The 13,560-nt window shown below is 33.9% G+C and overlaps 1 protein-coding gene across 1 annotated transcript in view; it reads right to left on the reverse strand.

The window, feature by feature from the left end:
- Positions 1-13,417, reverse strand: part of LOC149779174 (kelch-like protein diablo) — a 47,114-nt gene extending 33,697 nt beyond the window's left edge. Inside the window, exons 1-4 of the mRNA XM_089939741.1 lie at positions 13,279-13,417; positions 11,693-12,207; positions 6,552-6,710; positions 3,875-4,085 (exon numbers count right to left, since the gene is read on the reverse strand). Coding sequence (XP_089795867.1) covers positions 3,875-4,085; positions 6,552-6,710; positions 11,693-12,207; positions 13,279-13,297 — 904 coding nt within the window. The 5' untranslated portion in view covers positions 13,298-13,417. The remainder of the gene's footprint in view (positions 1-3,874; positions 4,086-6,551; positions 6,711-11,692; positions 12,208-13,278) is intronic.
- Between the last annotated feature and the right edge of the window lie 143 nt (positions 13,418-13,560).

Raw genomic sequence — 13,560 nt, forward strand, 5'->3', positions numbered from 1 at the left:
TTTGCATTACATGACATTTATATAGCATTACATATGACATTTATATAGCATTACATATGACATTTATATAGCATTACATATGACATTTGCATTACATGACATTTATATAGCATTACATATGACATTTATATAGCATTACATACAACATTTATATAGCATTACATATGACATTTATATAGCATTACATATGACATTTATATAGCATTACGTATGACATTTATATAGCATTACATGACATTTATATAGCATTACATATGACATTTGCATTACATGACATTTATATAGCATTACATACGACATTTATATAGCATTACATATGACATTTATATAGCATTACATACGACATTTATATAGCATTACATATGACATTTATATAGCATTACATATGACATTTATATAGCATTACATACGACATTTATATAGCATTACATATGACATTTATATAGCATTACATGACATTTGCATTACATGACATTTATATAGCATTACATATGACATTTATATAGCATTACATATGACATTTATATAGCATTACATATGACATTTACATAGCATTACATATGACATTTATATAGCATTACATATGACATTTACATAGCATTACATATGACATTTATATAGCATTACATGACATTTATATAGCATTACATACGACATTTGCATTACATAACATTTATATAACATTACATATGACATTTATATAGCATTATATACGACATTTATATAGCATTACATACGACATTTGCATTACATGACATTTATATAGCATTACATGACATTTACATAGCATTACATATGACATTTATATAGCATTACATACGACATTTGCATTACATGACATTTATAAAGCAAATTTGCCCAGGGATAATTAGAATGGCTGTTGTGACCCAGGACCACTTGGACAGGTTTGACTATATAACCCAGTGTGAGCCCTTGGGTTTCCCCTGACTTGTAACCAAAACCCTATGAATCTTAAATGCAAACCATACAGGTAGTAACACTCGCAGAATATGTACAAATTAATGTATTGCTGTAATGTATGTCTTATTTAGTGCTGCATTCTGAAGAATCATTACAACATATATTTATCAATCCATAGCAAGTGCTTTCTGCTGGACAAGATGTACTAACTTAACAGACACAAGCAGATGATCTCCAACTCCCAAAAGTAATCAAACGGTGATCTGGTATTATGGCTTTAGAAAACCATAATCTCTGTACACAATTATTGCAAGTTTGATCATTTAGATGATTCATTTATTTTGGGGTTGATTCACACAATTAAGCATCCTGGAGAAAAAATGCATTATGCCATCTTGCCACAAACAACCCATGCATTATGCCATCTTACCACAAACAACCCATACATTATGCCATCTTAGCACAAACAACCCATACATTATGCCATCTTACCACAAACAACCCATACATTATGCCATCTTGCTAAAAACAACAACTACCATTTTGCCACAAACAACTCATGCATTATGCCAAACACAACCCATTCATTATGCCATCTTGCCACAAAGAACTCGTGCATTATGCTACCTGGCCACAAACAACCAATGCATTATGCCATCTTGCAACAAACAACCCATACATACATCATACCATCTTGCCAAAAACAACTCATACACTATCATTTTGCTACAAACAACCCACGCATTATGCCATCTTGCCACAAACAACTCATGCATTATGCCAAACACAACCCATTCATTATGCCATCTTGCCACAAAGAACTCGTGCATTATGCTACCTTGCCACAAACAACCAATGCATTATGCCATCTTGCAACAAACAACCCATACATACATCATACCATCTTGCCAAAAACAACTCATACACTATCATTTTGCTACAAACAACCCACGCATTATACCATATTGCCACAAACAACCTATGCATTATGCTATCTTGCCATAAACAACCCATGAATTATGCCATCTTGCCACAAACAACCCATGCAGTATGCTATATTGCCACAAATAGCCCATGCATTTTGCCATCTTGCCACAAACAACCCATATATACATCATACCATCTTGCTAAAAACAACCCATACATTGTCACTTTGCCACAGACAACCCATACATTATGCTATCTTGCCACAAACAACCTATGCATTATGCTATCTTGCCATAAACAACCTATGCAATATGCCATCTTGCTACAAACAACACATGCATGGCAGTGGATGATTATATAATGGTAATTATCTTCATTACCATTGCTTAACATGAGGCCAAAGACAAACATCAGATGAAATGGTTGTCCTTGTATCAGATGGGTCCCAGCTATAAATCTTCTATGCACAAGGGCCCTTGGGGAATGTTCAATCATCTATGGTTGACATATTTTTAAAAATGTCTAAATGTAATAATGCTGTTGAATTGATATGATTCAAAACTCTACCTTTTCCTCAGTCTGCATGTTAGGCAAACAGATATGATCACTAAGTATATGTACATGCTGCACTTTCCTGAATTTGTGTTTCATTTCCTATACATACTTAAATATTTACGCCAACAGGATTTAATTTTTTAAAGCTGTCTTTGTTGAATATATGACATATTTAGTAAAACATCCGTATGAGGCATCATGTGGTATCATGTTCGTACATATGTGTGCATAATGACAAACAGATAATGCAACTTGGTGTACAGACTGGACATGCACACAATGTTTTTGTAGGATCAACAATGACTGTAAGAAACTGCAGTGACTTACAAACTTGAAATGGAGTTTCTTTAAAATAAACTGTTACTCATCAAAGGTTGTTACTCATTAATAAACATAATTTTAAAATGTAGATAATGTAGTTTTAAAAAACATTGTTAGCAAGATTGGTAAATCGATCCTGATGCAGTACAACCATAAGAAAATCATCCATACCTTAAGAAAAATAAAAGATAATTATTGACAGCCACTTGCATGTTCATTTATGTAGTTACCAATGTAAACATTTACAGGAAATAAACAAAGCTATGACATTCACACATGTCAATGTTGTAGCCTTACATTTATGCCCTGTATAGTAAATGTCATATAGGTCATGTAGCCATTCGACATGTACTACTTCAGTAATGGGTGTCATTTGTTAGAATTTGATTCTACATATCTTTAAATGGCAATTATTGACTTTATTTGATTCTTCACATCCATATTTCTATGGAAGGTCATTATTTACAAGCCCCAGAAAGTACATGGGGCAAAATCAATGGTAAAGTAAATGGAAAGTTTTGGATGAGAAAAACCTAAAGGTGTGATTCAGTACAATCCAGATTGAATCTCAAGCACTGTGATGTCACAATGAAAGCTACACAAGTTAATAAGCATATTCGTACAGCTCTATATTGTGATTATCAGATGCTACATGCTCTTTTCTTGACCCAGTTTACGACCTGGAAATCACTGTAAAATTCCATTGCACTTTATAGTTATTGTCTGGAACTTTCATGATGACAGTTGAGGTTCAAATCATTTAATAATCAGGACTGGACAAACTTCAGTTAAACAAAATTAGTATTAAACTTTAAAGCAATAATATATATTTCATTTACATTAGTAGATACATGACCTGTATGACTTTTACTATAGATAAGGCACTTCAGACTGAATAATAAGTAATAAAACGGCTGAAAGCAAGAAGTTAAGCTTCATTATGGGTCATTTCCAAATTAGCAACCAAAGTAGTAATCAGGTAATCATTAAAACATCAACAAATGGGCAAGAACAAAAATATTCACGTTTTCTTTTTGTGTCTGCTACTAAGAGCTCCTGTAAATTGTGAATGTGTGTATGTGTGTATTACAAAATCTGTTTTTACAAAACCTTTATTTATTTATTGATGTATTTTTATATATAACTGTACCTGCAAATAGCACCTCTCCACATCGAATTGGTTTTCTGGATCTTGTTCGAGGACCTTGCATGAGTGGTCTTTCCTGAGGTAATAACAAATAATTTTTGGCCTCATCTACTAAGTCCCGGCAAGCCTCATCACTTTTGATTAACAAATCTGAGCCAACAGTGCCCACCAGGAACTTAGGGCTCATTAATGGCAGCCGCACATGTTGTAGCACCTGGAGCAAGTGAAAAGATTTAAGGTCATATTCACATATCAGTAAATCAGAAAATAGCAACATATATATATATATTTTCTTACATATGTACATACATACGGCAGCCAGTAGCCAGTATACCTCCACCAAGAACCAGAAAAAACCCCAAGAAAGCTACCAGCAAGTTTCACATATACCCAAATTGGCCAAGTCCAACAAGACTCAAACCCATGCAGACGGAAGTGGGACGGCAGTAATCCGTAATGATGAACACTTTAGTCCACTCAAACTCTCTTTGCCCCAATGAGTATTGTAAGGTTAGTATGTAACATGTTACATAAATAAGAATGTAACAGTATACTCAGATCAGTATATTTGTTGTTGTTGTTGTTGTTGTAGGGTTTAACACCATTTTTCAGCACATGATAGGCTATACATGGCTGCCAGTATTAATGAAGGAAGAACCCTGAAAAACCGTGGAAAGAACCACCAGCCCACAAGAAACTACTGGCAAGCTTTCTCACATACCCACATTAGCCGAATCTGAGACTCGAACACATGCAGACTGAGGTGAGATGACAGTGATCCATAACGGAGAGCACTTTAGACCACTCAGCCACTCGGGGCCCTCAAATCACTGTATAATGAGTATGTAACAATTTACTCAAACAAGTGTGTAATGAGCATTTAAGATTGTACTCAAATGAGTATCTAATGAGTGTAACAATTTTCACAAATGGCAACTGGTTATGCAGTGTTATGACTCTATCATTTTAAACTAAGCAAAGAAAAGACCTAAAACATTATAAAATTCAACAAATAATTAATTTTCCTAGAATACAAAGTGAAAATTTAAAAAGAACTTTCAGTATTGTGAATTAAATCCCAAAGAGTCCTCAAAGTTCTATTACAAGTCCAAAAGAATATAGTATTTTGAATGAATTCCAGTCATGTTCCATATGAATTCCAATTTTAAATGTGTTGATGTGTCAGTAACCTGGAATGTGCTAATGTGACAAGTTTTGACGTATCATAATATGTAATACAATCCAAAATGTCCTTGATTAAATATTTCCAAAATAGTAATTTAGTCCTAAATCAATGGGCACTTTGTAGTTACAGTGAATAATTTAAATAATAAATGAAACCCTCTCAACTAACATAACTAAATGACTGATTACTCGAGATAAATGTTAAGGTTATGAATGACTATTTCTTAAGTAAACAACATTTATATAAAAGCTAAGATACAATAACAGAACCAGGATGAGGATTATTTTCCCATCAAATTCATAAGCAACTTGCTTCTAGAACATTCTTAATTTTAAAAAGAAACAGACCTTGAACTAATCATCTGTAAACATATTAACCATCAAGTCATAATGATCTTAAAAAATAATCAAAAATCAGTCATGAATTAGTGATATCATATGTTGTTCAAACACACATACACAAACATTATTTAGTTACGCCCAAATTTCTACACTTAATTATGCACAAAGGTCAATCACACAATACAAATTAAATACACACAACAGCAGCATAAACCAAAGCTGGAAAATTTAATGTTCTTCAAAATTCAGCTTTGACACCCCGAAACCATTCACCAATTTATAACTACCTGTACTATTTTTATTCTTTATTGAGCAAAAACACAAACTGTTGTTTATACAAACACAGTTGTAGCAAGAAATGTGCAATTTATGACAGACTATCATAAATTTATGTTAGCCTGATGTCACACAAGTTATGTTATTGGGTAATGTACTGATGTCATAAAAATAAAACTGCTTAAGGCAAATAATGCCATCTATTTGTCAAGTTGCTGCCAATAATTCATAAGAATCTCTGGCATAACATTCTGACACCGAACTGATTTACTAATTCAGCTGGTGATATATTTTTACAACTAGTATAATACATTAGGTCCACATATATACATTTGTCACAAAGTAAAACACAGGAAAAAGCTTATAAAATTGTCAAAAAGATTATCAAATGTTTGGATACAATACTTACAACATGAACATTACATCCAGACAAGGTAAAAAATAATTTGATAATTTATTCTTTTTTTTAATTCTGAGAATCTGATTTTGAAAGTACAGTATATTATTCTCTTAGTAATTACATGAACACTCTTTTAATGAACATAGTTCTAGTAAACATATCATAAACTAGGTCTATTTCATGTATTTCATGGAACACAGATGCCCCCTCAGAGTGCCTAAAAATTTATCTCAACAAACATAACAACTGTCAATCTGATGGGCTGACTGACTAGCATATATCCAAAACAATGCTAGGGTGGAGCATCCGAATGAGAATACAAGTAAAGCACATATTTTCCATTCCTTCCAGTAGCTGTTACTGATTACTAACCTGCTAACCATTTTAACAGTTTCAAATCATTCTTGGCACCACCATTAATAATATTCACCTTGATTATCAAAGATGAGTGTTAATTAACAACAAAGTTTCACCTACCGTTGCAAGACAAGTCCTCCGTTCCTGTATGTTGTATTTGACCCATCCCATCACTGCACTAAACACTTGTTCCTCACTCCGCACATTAAGTTCATCACTGGATATAATATCTACTAATTGATTAATAGGTAAAAGTAAAAACTCTTCACTTTCCATTACCTGAAATGATAAAAAAAATTACATTACTTTAATCATACAACTTCCAAGGTTCTCAATAGATGCATACCCTCGGGTTTTGTCATGTGGAATATACTTTATATTTTACCCATTTATGATACACGGAAATTCCAACATGTGCATTTTATGATGCACACTGATTTTGGCCAAAGCATTAGTCTTAATTACAATTGCTTTGCCTCTGGCATAATTTCCTACAGAGTGTACACTGTCCATAACAAAATGACTATGCGCCGGGGATTAACATATGCTAGACTGCTATTTACCCCTTATCTGCCCCTATGCAAAATCAATATGAACTGGGCAGAGCCAACAGCTGATGTCATGCTTAGGTCTGCATAGCTGAATCAAGGTTAGGTTTTGAAATTATCTTTAACACTTACAACAAAGGAAGAGGGAATCAATTATGACTTGATTAACATTTGAATCAAATATCAACATTTGTTTGATTGTCCATCAACATACATGATTCTACTTGTGGTAGGACAAAAACACCATTTTAATGGCCATCAACCGCACTTACCATTTTATAGTTAAAATATCTCACTTTTGAAAAATAAAAAATTTAGTTTTTGTAAGACAAAAGTAATTGATATATTTGTGCATATACTCCGAATATTAAAGTAACCAGTGTGAACCAATACCTCTACAATGATGTGTGGTAATCAGGTTATAAATCCTGACATGTGCATGCAACAATCTTATAAATGATTTAGTTCACTGCTGTAATCTGAAGAGTTAAGGCCAAATGGAGGATGTTTTATATAATAAAGGATTCCAGGTGACTCATGATGGCATTAAAGTCTTTTAACAAAAATCAGCTGACTTTTGTTTTTGTATTACTGAATTGTTCTTGCATGGCTCAAGATGTTTATGGAAAAATATTAAAGGGAAAATAATACACATTTTTGTTTAGTTCATGTCTTACGAGTCTAGGCTCTTACAAAACGTAACAGGAAAAAAGTGAAGACAACAAGGTTTGTAAAATTGAACAAATAATATATTTCCTGAGAAAACAAGGTAAAAATGAGAATAAGAACTTTACAATTCAAACCCAAAATTAATCCAAGAATTTTTTTAAAAAGTCCTTTTCTTAAAGAGTCCTAAATGAATCTGAGTTCGAGTCCCAATGAAATCCAAAAATAGAAGGCGATGACGTCTGTTACAACCTTCAACGTGCTGTTGTGTCAACAGTTCCTTGTTGAATCACAGAAAAAATTAACCCAGTTTTGAATTCTGAATAAATGTCAATGAATGTCTTTATCCACGAATTCTGTATGAGCACTTATATATTTCCAGGGAAAAGAATCACTTGTATTCCATAAAATAAAATTTCAACTCAAATTGTCCACAACAAAACACCTTTAAGTGTCAATGGTTTAGAGCTCAAATACCCAAATTCTATCCAGAAAACAGTTACACACTAAGATGCAAAACAGATTCTCACACGAGGGTCACATGGTCACCCTTCCAGAACAAAACAGAAGCTTTTAACATGCCTAACATCATGTACCCCCAGTATGGCCTTAACTGAACTCAATGGTTCGTACTCTGGGAAAGAATTTTTAAACAATTTAAACAAAGGCTGTTTACCAGAACAGCCACTGTTTCTGAATCAAGGTCAGGAACGAGGTCAGCATTAGACACAATGTCTCTATAATGTTGTTTAGGTCAAAAATATGAAAAAATCAGTCAGAACTGCACTCTCTTTTAGACAATATCAAATCCAGTAAACAAAGTTACCTTATAATAGCATGTAACGGAATAAAATAAAATTAAAACAAACAAACAAACAATTAAGTTAAATATAAATTAAATCAAATATACATAACACATGTCAAAATGCACAACGATAAACTTTCTCCCAATACTAACAACAACAACAATAATCACAAACAAATAAAAGTTGGGAACACATTTCATGTCCAAATCTGAAACTTTCTCCTTAAGACAAACTTTGCTTGAAGGAGTATTGGCGAGTAGTCAGCAACTTTAAAAATCCTTCCAAAGAAAAAAAATGAAGTTTGATATTTCTTGCAGGCTGAGTGTGGTTGTTTGTCATTGCCATGTTCTAATGCTGACAAGGAGAAGATATTCTACGTTCTTCTCAACAATAAAATTATTCAAGGGGAAATCTGAACAAGAAAACCAATGAGGGTCTGTTAAGTGTCATTAATTAATGCCACCAGTGGTCCTTTGTCAGTGATCTTGTAAAAGAAACCAAAAATGCTATGGTTTTTCTTTTTTTCTTTTTAAATTATCGCAGTGAAGTACGAGTTATACAACTCTTTCCTCTTCATCAACACATTAACCCCTAGTGACGAGTTTACGTGGCATGAGGTAGTAGCCTACTGCCGAAGTTTGTAGCATCAAGATCATGTATGATGCACTGAAGTGGGTGGTATTATAGAAAGGTAGACAGATGCAGCTCTACAATGATACCAAATAATCTTGAATTTCTAGTTGCACTACAAAATACATAGGGAAAAATTTCATTTTTTGGACCCAAATTTTTTCTACCCAAAATTTGCCCATGGTCGGAATCCAATTTTGTGTCCGGATTTTAGACTTTTTGGTCTCAGATCTAAGGCAGACCAGTATGAACTGCAAACAGACAGATGAATCTTTGCAAAAAGTAGCATAAGATGGGCATTTGGAATAAAGAGGGGTTTCAATACGAAAATAATGGGTCTGTGAAGCAAAAACAAAAAAGAACTCCAACTTTTACCCTTCTGCTCATGCTCTAGCGAAATAGCTAATGAAAAGGATGTTTATAACACAACAAGGCAGTATGTTATTGGAAGATCACCTTGAAGTTGGTGTTTTAGGATGTATTCAGAAATAGCTTTCAAAATGTGTTTCCTACTCGGGGTTAATGTGTTAAATTGTCTTACATAATTAATCACAATGGCTCTATATTTTCTTTCCTGTTTCAGTCTTGCCAGTAATGATCCTTCTAACCCTTCACACTTAAAAAAAAATAAAGTAACAACTGTGACGATAAGTAGAGCAACTTGTAAGAAATCTTATGCAACAGTTACAAAATCAGATACAAAATACACATACTGTACAAATGTTTCCTTTTACAAGAACTCTTGAGCATCCGTTTGCTCCATGAATAACAAACAATCCCAATGGTGAGATCATGACTCAAAGCCAATGTATCTTGAGATTTCAGTTTGAAATTTATTGAGAACCCTGATTTCAAACAGGTAGGCATCAAAAAAAGATGATCCATGTTTCTTCTAACAGCATGAAAAAATATAGCAGGAAATTCAGTATAAATCTGATCTATATTTCTCTTATTTATTCAGCATGTGTGAGTTCATGCCTCTATTTCCAATCTAAAGTTAACTGTTTGCAGGAGAAAGCTGGGCATGGACAATTTCTTTTTAAGGTACATGATAAAAAACTAGGGCTGGGACCATCAAAAACTGGGAAGGTCAGGTTAGTGGAACCACATATTTTTGAAAGACCTATTTGCATTGTAGAACAAAATGTGTACTGATATGCTCACTCAGTCCACAAGAAGCTGGTGAGCTAAGTATCTTTCCAAAAAAGAAAAACTGCAACTCGTCAGTCCTTTCTAATTCATATCATAATATGAAGCCCAGACCTAAAAGCCATACAGGTCATGTATATGTTCATCATTGATTATTTCAGTCATCATTCATGGGTGTCATTTTGTTAAAATTTGATTTTACATACACTGAAATGGCAATCATTCACTTTATTTATATCCTAATACATCCATATTGCTTTGGAAGGTTATTTACACCGCCCAATAAGTACATATGGCAAAATCAATGTTAAATTATGTGGACATTTTTGGACAAGATCAACCTATAGGTGCAATCCAGTAAAATCCGGGTTGAATGTTGCGTTATGTGATGTCATAATGAAAGCTACATATGGTATTGAACAAATTTGTACAAATTTGTACTACCCTATGTTGTTACAATTACTCTTTTCTTGGCCAGATTTAGTACCTGGCCACATTTATAAAAGTTCACAGATATTGATAATTTTCTTTCAGCTGAAAAAGGGTGAATAACAGCATGTAGAGTGGGCTCCTATATAGTTAGCAAGGGCAGGCTGGAAAAATGAGATGTCTGCCACCCCTGGAAAAGTTTCAATAAAATTTCCAGGCAAGTAAATTATTCTGTCACTTGCCCTGATTTTTACAAGGAATATGAAGGGAAAAAGTCTCAATTTTTCTTCTCTTTTAGGTAAATTTTTATTCTGACCAAGCAGAAAATGTTTTTTATATACTTTTTCCAGCACTGAGGGTTGTAAGTGGAGTCAACTTTTAACTTCTGAACCTTTACTTGCTTGTTTCATTTAGTACTAATTAAAATCAGTTTAGTCCAGACTTGTGAATAACAAGGATCCAGAATGACTTTTCTCTGAATTGGAATCAGTTGGGCTAATACTAATAATAAGGATCATAAACAACTTCTCTCCTACTTATACAAGGAATCACATCAATGACCAAAATACCAAACCAGGTGAAAAAGTGAAATTTAAATATAATTTCAAAAACAAAGACCCCTTCTTAACTTCAAAAAACTTTTCAGACCTCCAAATTCACTTTTATGCCTGGAAAGCTTTGTGAATTCACAAATCCCTTACAATAACACCACAGTTCCTGGGTGTCTGCAGCCCATAATCTGGGAACCACTTTTATAAATACGATTAATTATTGGGTCATTTGACTTAAAATGACCAACGCTTGACCAAATAAAAAAAAAATCAAACCACTACCTACAAAAGTATAAGTTCACTGAAATTGTAATTCAATCACCTTTTGCTACATGCAAAAGTACACATAAAATCTCCATGGTTTGTACATGTACTGTTTTAAGTGATACTTATATGTTCCAGTTCCTGCTGACTATAATGTATACCAGACACAACGAGATGCAATACATGTGTAAATGATACTTTAGAAATAAAGAACTTACATCCTGGAAATTGTGTTGTGTAAATTTATCTGCAATTCTTAACAAGTCTCTACAAGCATGAGTATCTGCAAATGCACGAATCCCCAAACAATTGGAAGGATCAAGTTGTCTCTTTAAGAATTCGCAACAGACATCTTGAATTTCTGCAAGCTGTAACAAACATGCTGCTGGTAATAATGTCTGAACATTGCTTTCCTCAACTGTGATATTGGACGTGTAGCAGAAATCAATTAAAAGTTCCATGGCATTTTCATCTATATCTCTGATCGTCACTTCAGTCTGTCGACTTTCTGCCAACTCCCCCGTGAACATAGCATGAAAATATGGACTACATGCAGAGAGGATTACGCGATGAGCAAATATTTTTCTCTGACCCACAATTAGCACAACGTCACACAATTCTCTGTGTTTTCTCAAAACATTGATGGCTTCCAGCGTATGCCGTGAATGTTTATCTGAGGTATACGCTAAACGTGCTGGAGATGGTGGCCTATCCACACTGGTCTGGGTCAGATCTGTAAAAAATTAAAAAGAATTAAATAAAATAGAAGTACATTCATTGAGTGCAGATTCCCTACCATAGTACCTGATAAAACCTAAAAATAAAACGTAACCTAGGTGTGATGGACAGACAAGGGTAATTCAACATGTCTCTACTAATGCTGTGGAAGAAACAACAAATTGTTTTGTTTGTAACAATTATATATAAAAAAAATACTCATTAAATAACAAATATAACATTATTTCCAGCTATCAAGTGATGTTTTCTGCAATGTAAAGGTCTACTACACATAATTCTCACCCAAAACAAACATATCAATCATAACATGCACATATGTCTACCCCAGATGCGGGAGGTCGTGGGTTCGATCCCTGTCAAAGTCATACCAAAGTCTTACAAAAATGGTACTAAAAGCTGCCTCACTTGGCACTCAGCATTAAGAGATTAGTGTTAGGACTGGTCGGCCTCGTGTCAGGATAATGTGACTGGGTGGGAAATCATGCTACATGTCTGTGACATGATGCCCCAGTGCCAGGCATCTCTATAAACTGCTACACTGCAGCAATATGACTGCAAAATTGTTAAAGCTACATTCAAAATCCAAATCACACACACAGTCTTCGTCTAAAAGTGAAAACATTTGAAAGAAGATTAGATACTCACAATAATATTAGAAGAAAGAAGACTTAAGTGTGGAAAAGAAAAACACAGGAAGTACAATATTGAACCAAGCTGGGATTGACAAATCCGAGATGATCATGGAGGAGTAACTGCTCCTGTGTTCATAAATACAACGTCCTGAATCTGGACGGGAGGGACTGTTGTTAGTTGAGAGGGAAATAAACAGAAAGTCCCTTATATTACGATCCGCTACCAATTCCTCCCGCTAGGCCCAAATCTCCATGGCTTAAGATAATCCACTAAAAATAAACAATACAACAGGTAGTAAATTTACCAATATTTTCCTAAATACGACCCCCGCTAAATCTCAAAACATAAACAAAATCGCTCACTACTGTGCTCACCCGCCTATCTACTTTTGATTTTTCCCTTTCAGAACATTCATTATCCATGTTATACTTACCTACTCCTCCTTTCATCATTATTGCACTGCTCAAAATTCTGATAAATCAATCAAAAGGTCATATTTCCTTCTTAAATTTTACACGAAAATTCAACAGATGATGGGATTTTTGTGCACAGGAAGTTCGTGTTTTTTTTTTTTAAAAAGAAATGTCTTCATAAATTGTGTAGTATCAAATGGTTTTATTGGTTTATTTTGGACGTTTCGTTGAAGTAAATAGTCCTTATCCAATCAAATTGTGCGTATTACAGATGCTGTACCGGAACTTAGCCTTGGAATGAC

Source organism: Sinohyriopsis cumingii, chromosome 17 (assembly GCF_028554795.1).
Source record: "Sinohyriopsis cumingii isolate HCF-2022 chromosome 17, ASM2855479v2, whole genome shotgun sequence".
NCBI classification, from domain to species: domain Eukaryota; kingdom Metazoa; phylum Mollusca; class Bivalvia; order Unionida; family Unionidae; genus Sinohyriopsis; species Sinohyriopsis cumingii.